General features: G+C 46.0%; 1 protein-coding gene across 3 annotated transcripts in view; it reads left to right on the top strand.

The window, feature by feature from the left end:
• Positions 1–5,699: 5,699 nt before the first annotated feature.
• DIP2B (disco interacting protein 2 homolog B) overlaps positions 5,700–22,656 on the top strand; it is a 129,668-nt gene continuing 112,711 nt past the window's right edge. For all 3 annotated transcript variants that reach the window (XM_050925360.1, XM_050925359.1, XM_050925358.1), the window contains exon 1: positions 5,700–5,841. In XM_050925360.1, coding sequence (XP_050781317.1) covers positions 5,754–5,841 — 88 coding nt within the window. In that variant the 5' untranslated portion in view covers positions 5,700–5,753. The remainder of the gene's footprint in view (positions 5,842–22,656) is intronic.

Below are 22,656 nucleotides of genomic sequence, written 5' to 3'. Positions count from 1 at the left end.
TCCTTCTGTCTTTTATTTCACAATGAGATGCTGTTCTGATCCTAAATGGCTTCTAATACTACTTTCCATACATGACTTTAAACATTGCATAAGGTCTCCTATCTTTGCCATCTTGAGATAGTAGTATTGTTTCATGTTACAGAAAAGAAGATGGATTTCTTTTTTTAAGATGGAAAGGTTGAAGGAAAATAGTAAAGGCACGGTAGTTCAGATTTATTCTGGAAAGGAAAGTTAGTGAGCACCTGACTCCAGAATGATGTGTTGACTGCAGATGGACAAGTTGTTCCTTTCCTGTATTTGAGAGCAAGAGGTCATTAATGGCAGGTAAAACAAAAGTGTGAGTAAGCTCCTATCTCTGTATTTCTAGCATACTGATCAATGTGGTAGCTCTTGCTAGTCCCTCCTTCAGTCTTCGTGAGCCTCCCTCAGAGAGAGGAACCCAAGGAAGAAAATCTGTTTCACCTGTTTTGGGAAGGCCTCTCAATTGTGGCATGAGTTGTGTTGTGCTCTAGAACAAGACATGAGTGCAGTAAGGGATTCCACAACTGTGTGCCCTTCAGTGGAAGCATGTCTTGTTCCAAAGAGCCTCAAGATGGGTTCTGTCAGCTTCATGTGCTCTGAAGCCCCACTTCACCATTTGTAGTTACATGCCACATCTGTGTGACAAGGTCACCAATGTGTCAGCTGTAGCTCAGTTCAGCCATCGTAATGGCCTGACTTTCAATAGTACTCAGAACCTGTAGCTTCACTGAACTGTTCACGTTGCATGCAGGGCCCTGGATGGAGTGGTAAGAAGACCCTACAGAATGGGAATTTTTAAGTAGAGTGAGCTAGAAGAAAGCTGCCTATGACTGAAGCAGGGGTTTCCATGTTGTAATAAATGAGCTTGATGTGCCATCAGTTAATTTCACAACCGTTTTTTAAGGTGGTGTGTGAACCAATACAGTTTGGGAGCTGCTGAACTAATCTTACTGTCCATCAGTGCTAGATGTGGAGGACAGTGTTGGCTTGCTGCTGCCACAAACCTTAATCTCCTCTTTGAATACATTCTGTTGGCTGGCCTGTGCAGGAATAGACAACTATCTATTTCCTATCAATCACAAGAGCCCTAAGCAGCACTATTCTGCAGAGGCCCCCTGAGCTTCTATTACTGATGCCACAGAAGGTGGTTGCAGACCAATGTCTAGTGAATGGATACTTTACTGTAACTAGCACCAATAGCCCCTGCTTTTAGTACTGTCAGCTGTGATGCCAGTCTGAATGGGCTGTGGGAACATAAGAATGGGCATGTGGGTCAGACCAATGATCCATCTAGCCCAGTATTCTGTCTTCCAATGGTGACTCAGTGCCGTATGGTTCAGGGATAGTGAACAGAACAGCAATTTTGAGTGATCCATCCCCTGTTGTTCAGTTCCAGCTTCTGGCAGTTGGGGGGATTTATGGACACCTGGAGCAAGGGCTTGTGTCCTTGACCATGTTGGCTAATAAACATTGGTGGATCTATCCTCTCTGAATTTACTGGATTAAAAAATAGGTTATTCTTTTGGCCTTTACAACATTCTATGGCAACGAATTCGACAGGTTGACTGCATTGTGTGAAGAAGTATTTCCCTTTTTTAAAAATCTGCCTACTGATTTAATCAGGTCCTCTCTAATTCTTGTGTTCTTTCTCCACACCATTATTTTATAGACTGCTATCATATCCTCCCTTAGTGCTTTCTTTTCCAATCTGAACAGGCCCAGTCTTCTCTCTTTATATGGCAGCTGTTCTGTACCTCATAATCATTTTTTGTTGCCCTCCCTTATGCATTTTCCAATTCTAATGTGTCTTTTTGAGACAGGGAAATGACATTTAATTCAGTATTCAAGGTGTGGACATACCATGGTTTATAACGTTACGATATTTTGTCTCATCTATCCCTTTCCTAATGAGACTTAACATTTTTTAGCTTTTTTGACTGCTGTGGGCTATTGAGCAGATGTTTTCAGAGAACTAACTACGATGACTACAAGATCTTTCTTGAGTGGTGACAGCTCGATGACTTTCTGTTGCCTGTCCAAGGGGTAAGGGGCAGTCAAGTCAGCATCCCTCCCCAGGCGCACCTCTTCAAAATGTAACAAATGGAAGCTGCTTCACTTGATTGCCTTATAATAGCTTGTCACCTGCTCTGTTGCTCCTCATTGTGGGGAGGGACCAATACCGAGCAAGAAAGGGAGGAAATAGGTAGCTGGTAGGAGCAATTGTTGGACACTCAGCATTGGTAACAGCCATAGTGCAGTAATGTCACAGGCCTGTTCCCTAAAAATGGCTGCCATGTTCACACTCTTGGCCCTGCCCTGGCCCCTATTGTTTGTTCTGTTCCAGGTCGAGAGTTGCAAACAGGACAGAGGCTGCTACTACTGCAACTGATGTGGAGGGGTGTGTGGGACTCAGCAGGGAGAAGGGGTGTCAAAGCTGTTAATTGCAGTTGTAGTGTAGCCATGTTAGTCCCAGGTATTAAAAAGATGATGCATGAGATAATATATTTTATTGGACCAATATTAATGGGTGAAAGACAAGCTTTTGTGCTACAGTGAGCTCTGCTTTAGGTCTGGGAAAGGTACTCTCTGTATCACAGCTAGATGAGAGGTCGAACAGTTAGCATACATTAACATAAGAATGGCCATACTGGGTCAGACCAATGATCCATCTAGCCTAGTATCCTGTCTTCTGACATGGCCAATGCCAGGTGCTTCAGAGGGAATTAACAGAACAGGTAATCGTCAAGTGATCTATCCCGTCGCCCATTCCCAACTTCTGGCAAACAGAGGTTAGAGACATTGCAGAGCATGATTTTACATCCCTGCCCATCCTGGCTAATAGCCATTGATGGGTCTATCCTCCATTAATTTATCTAGTTCTTTTTTTGAACCCTGTTAGTCTTGTCCTTCACAATATCCATGGGCAAAGAGTTTAACCGGTTGACTGTAGATTGTGTGGAAAAAATACTTCCTTTTTGTTTTTAAACCTGCTGCCTATTAATTTCATTTTATGACCCCTAGTTCTTTGTGTTATGAGGAGTAAATAATACTTCATTTACTTTCTCCACACCAGTCATGATTTTATAGACCTCTATCATATCCCCCCTTAGTTGTCTCTCTTCCAATCTGTAAAGTCCCAGTTTTATTAATCTCGCCTCATATGGAAGTTGTTCCATACCCCTCCCTCCTTTTTGTTGTCCTTTTCTGCACCTTTTCCAATTCCAATTATATATTTTTTTGAGATAGGACAATCAGATCTGCACACAGTATTCAACATGTGGGCATATCATGTATTTATACAGAGGCAATATGGTATTTGTCTTATCTATTCCCAACATTACCTTTTTGGTTTTTTGGACTGCTGCTGCATATTGAGTGGATGTTTTCAGAGAACATGACTCTAAGAGAATGATGACTCTAAACTCTTTCTTGAATTGTAACAGCTAATTTAGACCATCATGCATATTTGTATATGTAAAAAGAGGGTGGATTTGTTCCAATTTGCATTATTTTGCATTTATCAACAGTGAATATTAAACTATTTTGTTGCCCAGTCACCCAGTTTTGTGAGATCCTTTGTAAATCTTCAGTCTGCTTTGGATGCAACTATTTGAGTAGTTTTGTATCATCTTCAGAATTTGCCCCTTTACTGTTTTCCAGATCATTTATGAATATGTTGTCCAGCACTGGTCCTAAGTGGCACGCAGGTGTCCATACGCTTATTGCTGTTTATCAGTTTGTTCCAAAACCTCCTATAATGACACCTCAGTCTGGGAGAGTTTCTCAGATTTGTCACCTGAGAAGAATGACTGCAGTTTGAGAATCTCCCTCACGTTCTCAGCTAAACCAAGTTTTGCTAAACTAAGCGACCATTCAAGGTGAAGTTCTGACAAAAAAAGGGGAGGGGGTACAGAGTGTTGTAGTAAATAAGGATATAGAGATCACAGATCGTGTAACTAACAAACCTTGATGACATCTTTGGCTTCAGCCCCTGCCAAAGTACTGGAGGCTGGTTCTGTCAGCCCTCTCTTTCAGTCCTCCCTCTAATTTTTAGTAAAAGTCAGGGATAGGTCCTAGCTTTCTGTGAATTTTTGTTTATTGCCAATAACCTGCCTATGTGTTTTACTGAAAATAACCATGACAAAATCTTAACCTCAGTAATAAGCCATAAACCTAGCGGCTTTGGTAAGCCTGTGGTTCCCTCCACCCCACCCTCTGCACCATGGAAAGATGGAAGAAGCAGGGCTGGTGTAACCACTAGGTGAACTAGGAGACTTCCTGGGGTGCCAAAAAGTGGAGAGTGAGGCCTCCATCACAAACCTGCCCCCATAGTGAGGGGTGCCACGCAGGACAGTCAGTGAGAGCCTGTGGCTGAGCAAGGAGCAGACAGCTGCGTGGGCTCAGTGACCAGCGTGGCCCAGGGATGGAGCCGTTGGTGGAGGCAGGACTCAGTCCTGAGCTCAGGTGAGCTATGCCCTACAATGTGCCACACCTGAGGCTGGGTGCAGCTGTCTCCTTGGGTGAGGGAAAGTGAAACTAAACCCCACAGAGTGATGGAGGGGAAAGGGCTGGCGCAGGTGTTGCTTCCGAACACTGACAGCCCCCTGGTAGCATTGTGCCAATGTGGGGAGCTGGCCCTGATCCTGAGGGAGATCCTCCCCTGCTCCCTGGGAGAGCCCAGCTCTGCCCTCCTTGCCCCTGGGTTCCCCTGGAGGGCGAAGTACTCAGAACCTGGGAATGTTTAGAGACTGCGAGCTGGGGGCCTTCTCAGCCTCCTCCTTGCTCACAGGTTCCCCTGGGCCTGAAGGGACCCTTGTGATAATCTCCTTCGACCCCCTTGGATGTATTCTAATTAACAGTGCCACATTGTGCAGCATTAATTTTTGAAAGTTTATAATAAGCGATGCTCCAGTGGGGGGGCGCAAGCTGGAAGTTTTGCCTAGGGCACAAATCTCCTGGCAGGGGCCCTGAAGGTCTCTGTGATGCTCCACAACGTCTCTCTGGCCACCCAAAGTTGGTGCAATGAACCCAATCTTGCAGCTCTGGGGAAGCAGGCCCGGGCGCTGGAGGTGCATGGGCAGTGGGGGTGGGGGCAGCTCAAGAGCTTTCAAAGAAAAAAGGACACCGAGGGTGGGCGCACGGCACAGAGCCCAGGCCCGGCCGGCAGGGGGCGCGCACCCCAGTGTCCAGCCCCGCTGCCAGGTGCGGTCCCGGGCCCGGCCGGCGGGGGGGCGCGCGGCCTAGATCCTGGGCCCGGCCGGCGGGGGGCGCGCGGCGCAGAGCCCGGCCCCGCCGCCAGGTGCGGTCCCGGGCCCGGCCAGCAGGGGGCGCGCAGTGTCCAGCCCCGCCTCCAGGTGCGGTCCCGGGCCCGGCCGGCGGGGGGCGCGCGGCGCAGAGCCCGGCTCTGCCGCCAGGTGCGGTTCCGGGACTGGCCGGCGGGGGGCGCACAGCCCGGAGCCCGGCTCTGCCGCCAGGTGCGGTTCCGGGACTGGCCGGCGGGGGGCGCACAGCCCGGAGCCCGGCTCTGCCGCCAGGTGCGGTTCCGGGACTGGCCGGCGGGGGGCGCGCGGCGCTGCCGCCGGGCCCGGCCAGGCGCTGGCGCCGAGCCCCTCCCCCCCATGTGACCGCGGCGCTGGGGCTCAGCATGGCGGAGGCGGCGGCCGCTCCTGCTGCGCCCGGGATCCGGAGCCCCCAGCGCTGAGCCGGGCCCCGCCGGGCCTCCCGTCCCCACCATGGCCGAGCCGGCAGGCGGGGGTGCCTGCTCCCTGCCCCGGGAGATCCGCGAGCAGCTGGCCGAGCTGGAGCTGGAGCTCTCCGAAGGTGGGGGGAGGAGTGTGGGGCGGGGGCTGGTGTATGGCTGGGGGGTCGGTGTGGGGTTGGGGGGGTTGGGTGTATGGCTGGGGGGTCGGTGTGGGGTTGGGGGGGTTGGGTGTATGGCTGGGGGGTCGGTGTGGGGTTGGAGGGGTTGGGTGTGGGGCTGGGGGGTCGGTGTGGGGCTGGGAGGGGTTGGGTGTATGGCTGGGGGGTCGGTGTGGGGCTGGGAGGGGTTGGGTGTATGGCTGGGGGGTCGGTGTGGGGTTGGGGGGGTTGGGTGTATGGCTGGGGGGTCGGTGTGGGGCTGGGAGGGGTTGGGTGTATGGCTGGGGGGTCGGTGTGGGGTTGGAGGGGTTTGGGTGTATGGCTGGGGGGTCGGTGTGGGGCTGGGAGGGGTTGGGTGTATGGCTGGGGGGGTCGGTGTGGGGCTGGGAGGGGTTGGGTGTATGGCTGGGGGGTCGATGTGGGGCTGGGAGGGGTTGGGTGTATGGCTGGGGGGTCGGTGTGGGGCTGGGAGGGGTTGGGTGTATGGCTGGGGGGTCGGTGTGGGGCTGGGAGGGGTTAGGTGTATGGCCTGGGGGGTCGATGTGGGGCTGGGAGGGGTTGGGTGTATGGCTGGGGGGTCGGTGTGGGGCTGGGAGGGGTTGGGTGTATGGCTGGGGGGTCGGTGTGGGGTTGGAGGGGTTTGGGTGTATGGCTGGGGGGTCGGTGTGGGGCTGGGGGGTTTGGGTGTATGGCTGGGGGGTCGGTGTGGGGCTGGGAGGGGTTGGGTGTATGGCTGGGGGGTCGGTGTGGGGCTGGGAGGGGTTGGGTGTATGGCTGGGGGGTCGGTGTGGGGCTGGGAGGGGTTGGGTGTATGGCTGGGGGGTCGGTGTGGGGCTGGGAGGGGTTGGGTGTATGGCTGGGGGGTCGGTGTGGGGCTGGGAGGGGTTGGGTGTATGGCTGGGGTTGGGTTATACTGTAGGTGTGGGGCTGAGGGCTCTAGGAGTGGAGCTGGGAGATGGGGCTGGGGTAGGTGTGGGGCAGGGAGGGGCTCGGAGGATAGTGTGGGGATGAGTGGTGGAGTTGAGGGGGATGCTGGGGGGGTGGAAGTTGGGGGTGGGGGTAGGTGTGAGGTGGGTAGGTGGGCTGGGAAGGGGTGAGGAAAATGAGGGATGGGTGTATGGCTGGGGTAGGTGTAGGGCTGGGAGGAGCTGTGGGGATGAGTGGTGGGGTTGAGGGGGATAGGTGTGAGGCAGGGTTATGGCTGCGGGGTGGAAGTTGGGGGGTTTACTAGGGCTGGGGAAAGTGTGTTTGGAGGGTGTATGGCTGGGGTTGGGTTAAGGGTAGGTGTGGGGCTGGGAGGAGCTGTGGGGATGAGTGGTGGGATTGAGGGGGGATAGGTGTGAGGCAGGGTTATGGCTGGAGGATGGAAGCTGAGAGTTGGGCTGGTGGCAAGGGGGGGATAGATGTGGGGCAGGGAGCCTTCTCTGGTCCCTTGCTTGGTGTGGGGAGGTTATCTGGGGTTCCTCCCCTTACTAGCCCTTCAGTCTCCTCATCCTTTCCGTCTTGTCCTCTCACAAGAGATTTGGGTGATTTCTTTTTCGCTCCTCTCAATCTCTTTGCTATGTTCTCCCTGGCTGCTGGGGGAGCCAGTGGGAGGGTGACTGGTCCGGGTTTTGGGGAGCCCTCAGGCTGCTGGGGCAGTGGATGGAAGTGTTGGGGAAGCCCCCGAGTGGCTAGGAATTGTGGGGGTTTAATGGGGGTGAATTCCCTTCATGTGTTAAAACCTGCTTGTGTCTGTTTCCGTGGGGGGGGGCAGATACTTGTGAGCCTCCCTTCTGCCTTCTCACAGACAATCTGGGTTGTGGGCTCAGGGGGAGGGTTAGCTGGGCCTATCTCTTATATAGTGGGGTGACCCAATGTGTGTCCCTTTTTCTGGTGTTTGGATGTGCTCCTCTTGGTACTCTCAAACTGTGTTTAATGGGGTGAATCCCAGTGGTATGCCCATCCTGCATGCATAATTTTAGATTTCACCATCCAGGCTCTTTAATGGAGTGACTCCCCATGGAGGTAGCCTGTCTGTCCCCCAATTTCTCCTGTGTACACAGCCAGCATGTGTGTTGTGGCAAGTCTTTGCAGTATCTTCATCTTTGAGATGTAGTCAAACATCCCTTACATTTTCATCTCTTAGCTTGTGTCTGATGTTCCTGACTTACAGTGCTCTGCTTATTTTTCTGCAGAAGTCTGAGGGCAGTTGTGGGTAGCTTGCAAGATGATTTCTTCTTTCCAAAGCCCCAGAGAATAAACTTTAGGGGACAATCATGTCCAAGCCTCCAAGGGTGCATATGTGCAGTGCCCCATGGGTCTTATCTAAGCCCTAACTGATGATTGTTTGTAGTTCGGGAGTGACAATTCTCAGGTGTTCTTACAGATGTTTTCCTCTTTGTTTGCTGCCCTCATGAATTTTAAAAGCTGTTTTAAGGATTTTCAGTGGAGAGGAGACTGGGGAAAATCAATGGTGGGGGAGGGGGAGAGAAGCTTTGGATAACAATGGAAAAAATACAGCTTAATGTTCTCTCCACATGACTTAAGCAAGTTGTTTCATGCAGCCGTAATCAGTTCACACAAAGTTCCTGTTTATATTGAAAACAAAACCTTAACTTGTGTTTCAGACATGAATGTGACATTTCCTCTTCTCTTTAAATGTACATATGGTGTTTTCTGCGCCCTAGTATCTAGATTGTAGCCATCAGTTTGGCTGTGTTGTAAATGTCGTCTTCTAGAGCTGTACATGAATGTTTTTGTTGGGCAAGAGACGCGTTGGAATCTAGGTGGATAGATGAGTCTGGTGAAGGAAATGGCTATATTTTACAGATTGTGAAAGGCTCTGTCCAGTGCAAGTTACTGGGTTCAATTCAGGAATCATTAACGTTTCTTGGCTGGCAGGAGGACTGACTAGATCAGTGGTTCTCAGACTATTGTAGTGGTGACCCCTTTCACATAGCAAGTCTCTGAGCGCAACCCCCCCTTTTAAATTAAAAACACTTGTTTACATATTTAACACCATTATAAATGCTGGAGGCAAAGCGGAGTTCGGGGTGGAGACTCACAGCTCACAACCCCCCCTGTAATAATCTCGCGACCCCCTGAGGGGTCCTGACCCCCAGTTTGAGAACCCCTGGACTAGACGGTCATAATGGTCCCTTCTGGCTTTACAATCTATGCAAAATCAAATTACGACATGTCTGTCCTTTCCCTTTCTCTACAAGAGCAATCAACGTACAAGAAGGAATTGTTCAGAAAGAAGGATCTTCATGATTGATTAGTCAAGGTGCTTACCACCCTAAATTCACATAGAGTTGGTTGGCAGTTGGCACTCAGCATCTTGCAGGATAAAAAGTGTCCTGTAGCAGCAGACACCACTTCTCAGTAGAAGCCATTTGTTAGGAGCCTGTTAATAGCTGGTTTTTGTTTTGCCAAATACCGTTCAGAAACACTTTAAGCATTTAACTAGAGCGGTAATCCTGTCTGGTGTTAACCTTTATGGACTGTTTGACAATGTGAAGTACTGAGGAATTATCCAAGGGCATCAAAAAGGACATCTTGTGTAGAAGAACTCTTAATTGCAGAATTTACTGGAACATTCTGCTGCTGGGAAAGCATTTGTGTTTTGTAGTGATATTAAGGAAAAGGCTAACCCTTTGCACAATTTAACCTTTTGATACATACTGTCATGCTCCTTGAAAATCTTGTCTTGTTACTGTACTTTCTGATCTTGAGGCTGTTTAAACTGCAGCTTCAAGCAGCATGGTGCCATACGTTGCTTGAATTGGTTGCATACTTCGAATATTGGTGTCTTTGCAGAATCTTTTGCTTGCCACTTACATCTTTGCAGCTGGCATTTAACTCATATTATATTTTGCTTTTTTTAAAAGAATGAGATTCTCATGTCTAAACAGTATATGTAAAGAAATAACGTTCTGCATAAAGGGATATGGTCAGAGTAAAAACTGTGTCTTGGTTCTGTTACAATAGTTCATTCAATTAAAGCCTGTCTCTTCAGTAACCCCTCCTTGCCCCTACCCCCAAACTGTGGTACTAACAAGTCTGATATTGCATTGTTCGCTCTGTGCGTGTGTTATACCCCCTACCCCACCCTATGTCTGTTTGGTCTGTTTAGGTTGTCAAGGGTTTGAGGCAGGGACTGTTTACTATTCTTTGTACAGTGCCTAGCACAATGAGCCCCATTCTTGGCCCCTAGGCTCTACTGTAATAAACATGATTATTAATAAGAATAATGCTAATTTTTAAGGAAGGAATTTTCAGAGAAGTCTAAAGGAGTTAAGTGCTTTGTCATTATGCACTAGAGCAGTGCTACTGTTTTTATACAGGTTTGGCTTAATCACAGCATTTTTAACGGACTTTAAGGCTCTGCTCCTCTCTCTGAAGCCAACAGGCTAAGTGGCCTTCCTGACAAAGAAGCCTAAAGCTTTTTGAAAATGTCCCTTAACTGATACCTTGTTTCTGAGACAATTGGGGCCTTACTTATACCCCCTATTGATTTGCTCAGCACCTTTGAGGGTGCTCAGCATCTCTTGAAAATAAGTCCCTCTGCTGAGTTAAGATTAGAGACTTAAATATGAGTTTCTCTGTTACTTTGATCAGCATAATCCTGGGTCTGTGTGCATAGTGAACAGCATTGCATGTGACAGTTGTATTAAAAAGGCAGCATTAATAACTTTTGAGGGTAACCAGTCTGTGGTTGTGTAAACAAAAGGAATCCAGTTCTTTCTCCTTGCATCTGCTTTTATCTCTGTTTCATTGTGAGGTGGTTGTTTACCTTCTGGGTGTTTCTAGTGGGGTTTCTGAATAGGGCACAACAACAGGTTAACTCTCCCCATTTCTGAAAGGGGAGAGGAGCAGAACCTGTGGGGAGAGTGCGAATAAACATCAAGTGATGCATGGGGAATGCGCAGCATTGTTTAATTCCTGGTATAATGTGTTGTGGAGAGGTGTAGGACAATGTTGTGCTGTTGTCACTGGGTTTCTTCAGGTCCCCTCTTATGGCTTGTTTTTGCACACGTTAGGTAACTGTTAGCCTACATGGTATGGGGTATTTATAACTCTGCCAAAGAAAATGCAATATTAACCCTAATCTGGCACCATGCATGGAAGAGATGCTGCATCAGCATGTGGGCTGCAAAATGGAAAAGAAAGATTATCTTAAATACATACGGAAAATGGAAATTATGAGGCTTCCTTAAGGAACAGTCTGTGTGGCGAAAGCGATAGGACTAATTAAACCTCTGTACTCTGCAGATCATTTCTGACCGAACCCTTGTGGTCAAAATGGAAATGTCAGAAGCCCCATCCCTCAGTACACTTAAAACTTATGGGCAAAGCACTAGAAGACATTTCAGAGAATAGTGCTGTTGTTGCTCTGTGCCTTGTGGCATAAGTATCTTCAAATATGTCATCAATGCTTCTGATCTGCTTGTGGCAGTAAGAACTGCTGGTAAATCTGTTGCTATGAATGTTACTAGAAATACTCACCTTGTTAATGGCAGGAGCAGCTTCTTTTGCCTTTTTTTCATTTGTTTAGCATTTCATTGCACATCTCTTCCATCTTATTCCAGTGACAAGTCTTATCCTATCTCTTACAATCGAAGTTCCTTGGAGAAGGGACCTTGTCTCCCCCCATAGCAACCCACTATGTTATAAACAATAAATGAACCATTATAAATGCGTCATTAACCCACAGGTACTTACATATTGTTCTTCCTTCTCCTCCAACTCCTTTCTGGTATTTTTATCCGCCTCTGACACCAGATCTATACTGCAGACCTGTATCTGTAACTACATTGCTCGGGTGTGAAATATCTACACCCTTGAGTGATGTAGTTATACTGACTTTACCCCTTGTGTGGACAGTGCTATGCCTGGGAGAAGTTCTCCTGTCAGTGTAGGAGTGTCTTTGCTAAAAGCGCCACTGCACTGCACTGCTGTACGTGAAGACAAGCCCTCAGTAACACCCATATTATGCCTCACTAATGATGTGAAGTACTATTTTGAATTTCCATCTGCTGCACTTTGATGAGATAATATCCTCAGCACTTTAACTTAAACAAAAGCTATTGATCTACTTCCCCCCCTTCCCCCTTGACTGAAACTCAAAAGAATGAACAGTTTCACATTTCCATTAGAAATGGGCACTCCGTTTTATACCTCTGCCAGCCGTGCTGCTGCACCTGGAATGTGTTTTTGGGGCCACTCTGAATGCTTGTACTTAAAATATTCTCCTGGATTTCTGTGGAAAGTGCTCCCACTTCATCCCTTAACTGGCATCATCTGACTTCTTGAGGATACCTGTCAGAATTTTATTCTGGACATCAGCAAAATTATGTATTGCAAAATTATATCGTATGCTGCTATCTTGTGATTTAGGGTCACTGTTGGTCAGCTTTCTTCTGCTAAGACTTACAGGCCTAACTTCCTATGCTAACTGCTTAAACTGCTATTTTACAGGCCTGTGGGCTTTGTACCTGTATCTTACTATATCTTAGCTTTATGCTTAAAAGCTGACTTTAAACCTGTAATTAACCCATAAATTACATCTGTGTGGACTGAGTTGCTGCTGGTCCTGGCAGAGAGGAGACCATGTTAGAAAGTCTCTCACACCCTTAGGCCCTCATATCCTTGCTCCCTTCTGCATTGGTCCATCCATACAGGAGGGAGAGCCTGTGATGGACTCCCAGGTCTCATGGGAAGAGGGGATATTTTTTCTCCCCAAAAAGTGCTCCTCTGCAGAATTCCAGAGTCCAGACTGACTAATCTACTCAATTGCTGATACAGTAGAACCTCAGAATTACGAACGCCTCTGGAATGGAGGTTGTTTGTAATTCTGAACAAAACGTTATGGTGGTTCTTTCAAAAGTTTACAGCTGAACTTTGACTTAATGCAGCCTTGAAACCTTACTATGAAGAAGAAAAATACTGCTTTAACCATCTTTATTTAAATTAAACAAGCACAGAAACAGTTTTCTTACCTTGTCAGATCTTTTTTTAAACTTCCTCTTTATTTGTTTTAGTAGTCTACGTTTAACACAGTACTGTACTGTATTTGGTTTTGGTTTTGTGTCTGCTGCTGCCTGATTGCGTACTTCTGGTTCCAGATGAGGTGTGTGGTTGGTTGATCAGTTCGTATCTCGGGTGTTCATAACTCTGAGGTTCTACTATATGTTCAGGAGCAGGTTGATGTATGACTTAAGAGGGAGAAGAACATTTGGTGGGTTAATTCCATTTTGAGCTAATAATGTTAGTGTTAAAACACTCTAACATTGAGGCTGGGGGTGTTCTTTCTAGGCAAAATTCTCTCATGCTTCTTTTCATACAAGCTCCATCCCAGCTATGTTAGAGAGACAAAGGGGGCAAGATATGAAGAGGCTTGGGCAGGGGGGAGGACACATTTTCAAATGATCAGTGAGACACAGTTACAGGGAAGCAGCTTCCTCCATCTGGAGCTCCAGAGGAGTTGGGTCAGCTAGAGAGGGAGGCCTGTGCTAGGCCTGTAATTATCATGCACATCAAGTGGATTCATGTTATATAATACAAGTTGTGAGGCTGTCACACTGTTCCGTAATGTGGTTATAACATAGGCGAGGCTGAACTGTTAAATACCACCCTGTGACATGACACAACTTGTAGTGTTTAAGTGCAGGCTCAGAGTTCTCCTGCTTGCATATCTGATGTTAGGTGCTTCAGCGTGTGGCCTGGTGTTCAGTGATGATGTGCTCTTGCTGTGGGCGCTCAGCACCACTGAGAATCTTATTTAGGCCCCCAACTTCGCAAATGATGCCCAGTGCTTTTGTTCTGGGTGACCATACCAAGTCACAGCTGTACTAGCTACAGTTTTGTTGTAATACAGTTGCTGTTAACTAAGCTTCCCTGACTAGTGTGGACAAGACAACACTAACCCAAACTGCACACCAGCCCTTCTAGGCCTTGTCACACTGTTCTTCATGCTTCCCAATGGTGAGAATGTTTAGTGTAGACAGACAGCTGGTGTTTTAACCACCATGACAGCTACACCTGCTTTGTGCAGGGGTAGATGATGCAGAGGCAAGTGTGCCAGTGGCTCGTCTACATTAGCACTCCCACTGTGTAAAATTCTAAAGAAAATGCTAGTGTAGAGACAGCCCCAACAGTGCAAGGCGTGGCGAACAGCAGTTTGAAAACAGGACTTGGACAACAAGAAATGCCAGTCCCCATCAACTTGGTCACTGGTAGAACCTTGCTAGCAATAATAGTGTTTAAGCAAGAAGTGTGGCCATCACAGACCATGATTGCCAGTGCTACAAAATTGACTAGGTTTAAAGAACAGTAATTTGAGTCACTGTGGAGTTTACCGAATGGGTGGGATACAGTTGTGTTACAGCGAGGCTTAAAACCCCTGTGCTCTTGGTGCAGTCGTGGTCAGATAGATACATAGCTCCTACATCACACAGCAGTTCTCTCCCCATGACCTTCAGACTTGGAACCATAAGCCATTCCATATGGCTAGACAGAAGAGGGGATGCTGGTAGGAGCAGGCAGAGTCTCTGTTGGGTGAGGCTGCCAGATCTCTGTAAGACCTCAGGAAGGTGGAGTGGAATGCTAAGGAATTCTGAATTAGGGCGTCAGGAGCGCATATAGGAATAGGCATTCAGGAGTCTGTAGGGAATTTCCCACTCGGTCTCTGAAAGGGCTCTCACAATTTATACCCCTTTGTACAGTGCCCCACACAAATAAATGGAAAATGACAGTTTCTGCCCCAAGGAGCTTGAAGTTTAAAAGGTGAGATATACCTGGTGGAGGAGATGAGCAGGAGGGTCTGGGTGGGGCTTGGAGAGAAGGGGTTTTGCATAATAGTGTGTGTACTTCTAAGCCAATCAGAGGCAGTAGTCACAACTAACTCCTAGTCATTGTTCTTTCATTTCCTGGCTTTTTTAACCTCCCTTCCTCCCCCCACATAAACACAGTCTCACCTGTGGCTCAGCACTGTATGGGTTGACCTCTTTCCCAGAGGATTAAATGGTCAAGTCACATAATGATAAATAAGAGCCTTATTTGGCTGCCAGTTGCTGTTGGACCTTGGTTTCTGTCATTTCTGTTGTTTTTAACTAGTAAATGGATGTCTGTGTAGTAAATTTCAGCTTGTTCAATCTGGGAAGCAATAGGGGTGCAGCTGGGGGACCTGTCTCTCCTTAGAAACAGGCAGGAATTCCCCTCTTAGAGATTCAGTGTGTGTCACTTTAATCTGATCTCATACTTGCTCTGAGCTGAGTGCTACAGGGTCATTGTTTCTTTGCTTGCTTCATGCTGTTGAAGGACTTAAGGTTTCTGTTTACTTTTGTGGTTAAACATACATTTTGCTGTCTGGTCTGTAACTTCCAGCGTGGGTGTTTCTGTGAATGACTTCATGCACCTTTATTTATTCCTCTTAGGCAGAGCTGTCTCTCCTTGAGGAATCAAGACTATATTGTCTGTCTGCAGAGTAAGGTTTCATGTTAAAGTTTTTAGAGAGCAAGGAATAACAAGTGGTGCTGCAGGTCAGGATTGAGAGATGTCAGGAGAGTGGCGGGGGCTAGGGATTGATTCTGCAGGACGAGATGGAGATGTATTGGTAGAACTGCATGGGGAAACATAGGATGACTGTAGTTAATGGAATAGGGTCGTCATTTCCATTAGAAATCAAAATTCACTGCGAAATCTTGATTTTCTTCATATCTAATAAATTGTACTTAGCAATTTCCATCCCTCAGTCTGAAAGGCGGGTGAGAATTATTACCTGCATTTTACATCTCGAGAAACTGAGGCATGGAGATTAAGTGCATTAGGCAGTCACGCAGCGAGGCCCTAACTCAGATCTCCTGAATAATCTGTGTCCTAGCTATGGGGCCATACTGCTTTTATGATACATGTATGCAGTAACTGTAACCATATGTCTTGCATTAGACAGAACTAATTCAGTGGCAGTTGTGATTACCCTGCTTCTTTAATTTACCTGCAAGACTGACAAGTGTCTCCAAGTCTGCTGAGAAATCTGCATGTGGCTTTGACATGTTCATCCTGTCTGCAGCCTACAAAGGGAGGACGGTTGTGAAGCAGTGCTTTGAAATGTATAAACATCCTGGTTGAGTATGTCATGGGGTGTGTTATGCAAAGCCAGAGAGTAATATTCTCGCCTTTGTTGGTTTAAAGAAGATTTTGATAAGAGCCTGCAGTTCTGATTGTACTTTATTCTCTTGGGCCTTATAACCTGGGAAAGAGTGACACAGACATGGTTACACGTGGTTCTTAGCCAGTGTCCGTGGCTCAGTTAGAAAGAGGAAATTCAGCCAAGAAATAATGCACAGTGGAGAAGCAAAGAAACAAATATTCCCCATCACCAGTGATCAAAAAGAAGGTTCAAAAGATCCCCTGAAAGTTATACCATGCAGATGAGCAGAGCAATGAAAACCATTAAAGGACTGGAGAGGTTGTTTTAAGAATACAGACTGTAGATTGAAAGAACTAAATACACACATAGCTTGGCCAGACTGTGGTTGTGGGGGAGATATTACTACCAACACATGTTGGAAGGGTGTAAACAGCAAGGACGGAAAGGAGGATCCAAGCTAGGGTGACTGAGAGTGGTGGGAGAAAGAATGCGCCAGGTCTTTTAAATACTGAGCCATGCTGAAATAGGGGAGGGGAGATTTGAAACCTTTGCTGGGAGATTTTAGGCAGCAGTCAAGGTTAAGGGGAGATCCTACACAGGCTGAGGGAACAGGGCTGTGGGACTTAATAGGTCCCTTTTCCTTCTGTGAACTCGACACATTAATGTCTTCTGGCACAGAAGATGAGCCTGTCTGTAACCAAACTTTTGACAGTCCCCTACAGTAACTTTCTGTGCTACATCCTGGTCCTTACATGAAGACAAACTCGCTTAATACCCCTTTCTAAATGCTTCACACTTGAAGTACCTTTCATCTGAGCATCTCTCAGTTCTCTGCAAACATTAATTAATCCTCGCAATATCTTTATGAGGCCCTGTCTTATGCATGTGGGGATATGAGTCACAGAGAGATGGATGACGCGAGTTTCCAAAGGTTATGCAGTGACTCAGTGGCAGAGTTGGTTATGGAAATCAGGAGTCCTTACTGCCTGTTCCCTGAAGACTAAATAATCCCAGGCAGTGACTTCGTTACTAAATTGCACAGATTCAGTTTCTTCTTTTTGTTTTCACTTTTCTTTGTAGTGAACATCAGCTCTATGACCTTAAACTGTGAATCTTGTGCTGATGAAAGATGCCAAAATGTCAGCCCTGGGGACCGAATCTTTCCTTCTCCCACCCCCTGAAAACAGATACCGCAATGGCTGGACAAGTGGCCCCAAAATTTACCCAGCATGCCTCACTCCTGACCTGGAGGAAAGAGGAGCTTAGTCTCTATGGTCCATTCAGTTTTTTCTTGTGTCTGAGACTGCCAGCTGGGGGGCCGATTTGTGGTGGTATCTTTTGGCGATGCAGACACCTTCCCACTAAGAACTGGGCAGAGAGCACAGATTGATTCCAGGTAGGAGCCAGCAAGCGGTCATTAGATGATAACACCTCATACTGGAAGCAGAAGGCACTGTATCCCATTTCCATAAGTTTAGTAACTCGATCAGATTGGGAGTGGGCATGGGAATGTCTGGCTGTCTTCTCTATCCAGCATGCTTGTTTGCTGTTTTTAGTTCTATCTGTAGGGGTTTTTTTAGGTTGGATAAAGGGAAAAATGGCTGTTTTGTTTAGGCTGCAGCTCCGACGAAGAGGGGGAGACTACTCCTCCCCATACCCTTCCTTTCTGGTGTATTAATTTATAAATCCTTTTATTTTAGCAGCTCCAGATGATGAGAGTCAGGACTTTGCTTCTCTGGAACCATATTGTAGCTAGAGCCAGTTTCTCTCTCTCTTGAGATGGGGGACATCTGGTAGCACTGATTCCTGGTTTGTCTTTGTGATCCTTACTGCCTCTAGCATGACTGGTACTTGCAGCTCATCAGGATGCTCAGGCTGCATAGATGTGCTTGGCAGACTTGCTAACTTGACTCATTTCTGTGTTTAAAGCCTGTCCCAGGGATGCTGCCCTAGATAGCTGGGGTTTCAGTATCTGGGGTTCAGGAGTTCATCACTTTGCTGTTTTAAATTTTATCCTGCTGAGACTTTGAGAGACAAGTGTGATGGATGTTAAAATTGTCATATGGGGTCAGACTGCTGGTCTAGTGAACCCTGTATCTTGCCTATAGTCATGGACAATACCCAGATTTTCATGAAAAGGGGTGTGTGTGTGTGTGTGAATATATATATAGAGAGAATCCATAGTGTTTCTAACTCACATGTGACGAGATAGAAAGGTTAAGAGGTTCCTTCCTGACCCCGTGTATCTGATTAGTTTATGCCCTGAAGCTTGCCATTGGGTTATCATGTTTGTTCAGAGTGAGAGAGTTCCAGAAGTCAGATTCAAATCACAGAGAAGAGTCCCAGAGGTGTGAATAAAAGCTGAAGTGAACCACGTTCTTGTTTGGCTTGTGTCAAACTATAATATTCATCGATATTGTCTTACCATGATTTTCTTTAAACTGTATCTCTGAAGTTTATAAAGAACGTTCTCTGAAACTGCCGGTAAGTGGCAATTGGTTACCAAGTGCACAAGCACAAATATAAAATCCCATTTTAAATTTGACTTTAACATTTAATAACAAAACCACCTACAAAAACATCAAGTTAATGTGCATAATTATTAGTAAGTGAACCTATTATGATAGTAATACATTTGTCACTTGTGCCTTCTGTGTAATGGAATATGCACCATGTGAGCCAAAACATTTTTGCATGTTAAATAGTCAAGACAGCAAATAATACCTAGCTTTTATATGTATTATTAAATGTACTATTTTGACCATATACAGAGATGAGGTCTATCCTAACAGGTGCACTAGGAAAAGGTTAGTCTGAGAAACTAGATGGATCTGGGCTTTGGCAATAGGGTTGTCACCTCTGGCTGCCAGTTTGAACTCGAGTCAGGTTGGCAGTGACTTACAGGGTTGGTCTTCACTGTACAGTTAACCTTGAGTTACAACTTGAGTGTTGCCTGTAACGTGAGGCCTGTCTGCACACAGAAGCTTTTGCACTAATTGTCTGAATTGGGTCAGTTAAAGCAATTCCTAATTAGGGCTGACTGGAAATCCCAAATTGTTGGAATTAAGGAGTAGCTATCAATCTAGGATAATGTCTCATTATAGTTGTATAATTAGAACTGAAAAATCTCCCTCCTATATGCACCATGTGTGAGGGAAGCACTGAATTACAGCTAACGGATGCTCTGCAGACAGCAGCATTCCATCTGCTACATGGTTTTTGCCACTACATTTTAAGAAAGCAACATCAGTAGTGGTTCAGACTCCATGCCTGTAGCCCTCACTCCGAATAAAAGTCTGCAACTCCTGAGTATTCTCTGAGAAACTAATCTCTGTTGCCACTCTCGAGTATTTCCTATTCGATTAAAAAAGGCCTTGTAATACATGTGCATAATGCTTTTCCAAACTTACAAGATCTGAGTTTCTGAGATGCTTACATCGGTCTGTCTGCATCCTGTACCAGTGTTTACACCAAAAACAATCAGCAGGATAATAAATTTGGCTTGTCCCTATTTTTGCAAGGTTCTAGCCAGTGGGCACTTTTTTTGTTCCCTGTTACCTTAGACTGTCTGTTCAAAACAGCTTATTGTTCAATGCTGACATGAGTCAATGGTATTTTTCCCTTGCTGGAAATTTTTCTAATTTTTTTTTCCTGCTAATTGGGGATTATACACACTGGCATCAGGATCAGCAAATATCTTTGAACTCTTGTGGGGGTGAGTGGGAGACTTGGACAACTTGGCACGCAGCCTTGCATTGTGGAAACCCAGCATATAAATTACTGCATCAGTGATCAGTCTGGAGCCTTTCAGAAGAGATCCCCAGCAGTCAAGCAACCTGCTTTCCCCGGTCCGTGTCCCTAGAGGGAAAAAAACAACTAAAAGAATTGTATCCCTGCCTGATAAAATTAGGCCATCTGTAATCTCACTATCAGAACAGCAGGATGGCTAGCTGCCTTGAGAAACATATGTTTTAATGCAGGAATAATGCTTTCCTTTAGGATGGCCATAGCTGTCGGGGCTGGGTGACTTCATGGGTACAGTGCTCCCATTTTGCCTGTGGGATCAGGGCTAACATTGAGCATTGGGTCCATAGTGCAGAAATCAAAAGGCACTGACTGGGACATTGTTCCCATCCTCTGTTCCTAACGAGGACGCTGTCCCTGTACTTCAGCCCTAGCAGCTTTCAAAAACTTTGGTCCATCCTGTTATTGGAAAGAAACTTGGAGAGCAAAGGGGAGATTTACAACAGAAGTTCCCAAATTGTGGCTCTGTCTGCCTGAAGGAAATGTGTGCTGGTCTAACTACTTTGGTGTCGCTGCATTTATGTGATCCCTCAACATAGACCTTCTGCTCTGGTGCAGCTTAATCTGGCAACAAAGCTAAATTGCCTGCACTGGTGTCAGCCCCACTTTGTGCCCTAGCGCGTGATGGCAGTATGTCCAGAAAGCTACTGAGAACATGGTTTGGTCTGTCTGGTAGCCACCATTCTTGAAAATAGTGGGTCCAGACTGATGGTAGGGAGGGTTCCATGGGCCCCATATATGCTGTTAATGCAGCCAGACCTTCACTTCTGAGAGTGCCAAATTAACTGCACTTTGAAGTAGTTTCCTAATTAGGGGCCATTTGGGTAAGAAACAAGTTTTTTCTGAATTTTTTATAAACAGACTTTAACTTGCCCATTGGGAACAGAAGAAAATGCATGTGAGTCAATATGGACATCCTGATAAGACTGTTTTCTTTGCCTAGTCATTGTGTCCTTATTAGCACACTTCACTGTAATTCCCACTAGAAGCTTTGTCAATCTGCTCTGGAAACTGGGAGCACTTTGATACACTGCCCTTACTGGCCAATAAAAATCCAAGGAGCATTGGGGGAGGGGGGATGGCATGAACATTTCTGCTTACATCTGAGCAAAGTTACACAGAACAATTGTAGTCATTTATGCTGTCTGAGGGGAAAGCAGAATCTGTTACTAGCACAGTCTTGTGTTGAGTAGCAATGCTGAAATTCCTGTTTACAGTGTGCTTTGTCACTGCTGGGAGAAGAGCATGTAAGAGTTGCTCGTAAGGGTTGGGAAATAATCTTGACATCTTCCAGTACATGTTTATATGCTGTGCAATGATGATCAGAGCTGGATGGACAGAATGAGAGATAAGTTTGTTACTTTAGGAGGAGCGAGGAACAGGGATCTGAGTGAAAGCATGAACTTGGACCTCCTGCTTACTCAATACGTTTACGGTAGAACCCTTATTTTATGAATGAATTGGGGATTGATGAGTTCATAAAATGGAACATCTCAAAATTGAAGTACAGTGCATAAGTTGCTGTACGGTGCACTGCATCGCTTTCTTCTTGCCCTTCAAACCACTGCAGAGTGATTTCCAATTCAGTGAAGGCCTTAGAATATGAAGGGACCTCAACTTGTTCTTAGTCAACATTACTTTCACTATGTGATTCCCTCCTCCTCCCTCTGTCCCCTGATTGGGAAAAATAGTTCCTATAACTGGTCATTCATAAGGTCAGTGTACATAAAATTGAGGTTCTACTATACAAAGTTTAGTTTAACTGAATATTACATCTTCAAAAGGCGCTGGGTCTGGGGTTATCAAACATGCTTTGTAACAGTAATGGTATATATGCTTACATCCTTGGCTTGTAAAAAATCATTTTGAAAAAAGTTGCACCATTTTACAGTTGGGACAATGGAGGGGCTCAGAGGTGAAGTGACTTGCTCAAAGTTGCACAAGACAATGGCAGAACTGAGAATAGAATTCAAAACTGCTGAATCAGCCCTGTGTTCTGTATGGCGGACAATACTGTCTCTTTAACAAAACAGCTGACAAGTAATACATAATTTGACCAATTATCAAAGAGGTGTGTATGTTTAGACTGTATGTGCCATGGCTGTCTTACAGTTACACAACCATTTTCAAGCTATCAGCTGTATTACATTTTGAGGTGGAACATTGATTATAAAGCTAAACATATAATTAGAATTCCACAAAGGGAGGCCTCGCAGTTGGATTTACCACTGGGGATAATTTTTGTCTTGTCTGTTTTTAAATTCTTAAGTGAGTCCCTTTTTATACTTCATGAAAGGCCATGTTTTGCACACAGAAAATGAGACAAAGTGAGTGAGATAATATCTTTTATTGGACCAACTTCTGTGGGTGTGAGACACAGATCTCCTCTTCAGGTTTGGGCAGATAAATATATTTATCTCATTCACCTTGCCTCTCTAATACTGTGGAACGGAGACAACTACAACTACACTGCATACATACAGAAAATCGTTAGTTTTTGAGCATCAAGGTGGATGAAGACAAAGCAAGTGAGTCACATGTAAATAATCCTCCTGTGTTATGTCCTGGCTGTAACCACACCTAGAAACCTTAAACTAAACAGTAGAGCAGTGTTTGTTATGCTTGCATTTGATACACCTCGCTTGTTAAATCCTTACCTGAGGAGGTTGTGAAGGCTGGGAGTATAACAATGTTTAAAAGGGAACTGGATAAATTCATGGTGGCTAAGTCCATAAATGGCTATTAGCCAGGAAGGGTAAAAAATGGTGTCCGTAGCCTCTGTTCATCAGAGGATGGAGATGGATGGCAGGAGAGAGCTCACTTGATCATTGCCTGTT

Source organism: Gopherus flavomarginatus, chromosome 16 (genome assembly GCF_025201925.1).
Source record: "Gopherus flavomarginatus isolate rGopFla2 chromosome 16, rGopFla2.mat.asm, whole genome shotgun sequence".
Classification (NCBI taxonomy): Eukaryota; Metazoa; Chordata; order Testudines; family Testudinidae; genus Gopherus; species Gopherus flavomarginatus.
The sequence above is the reverse complement of the archived record's forward strand: the minus strand, read 5'-3'. Positions and strand labels throughout refer to the sequence as shown.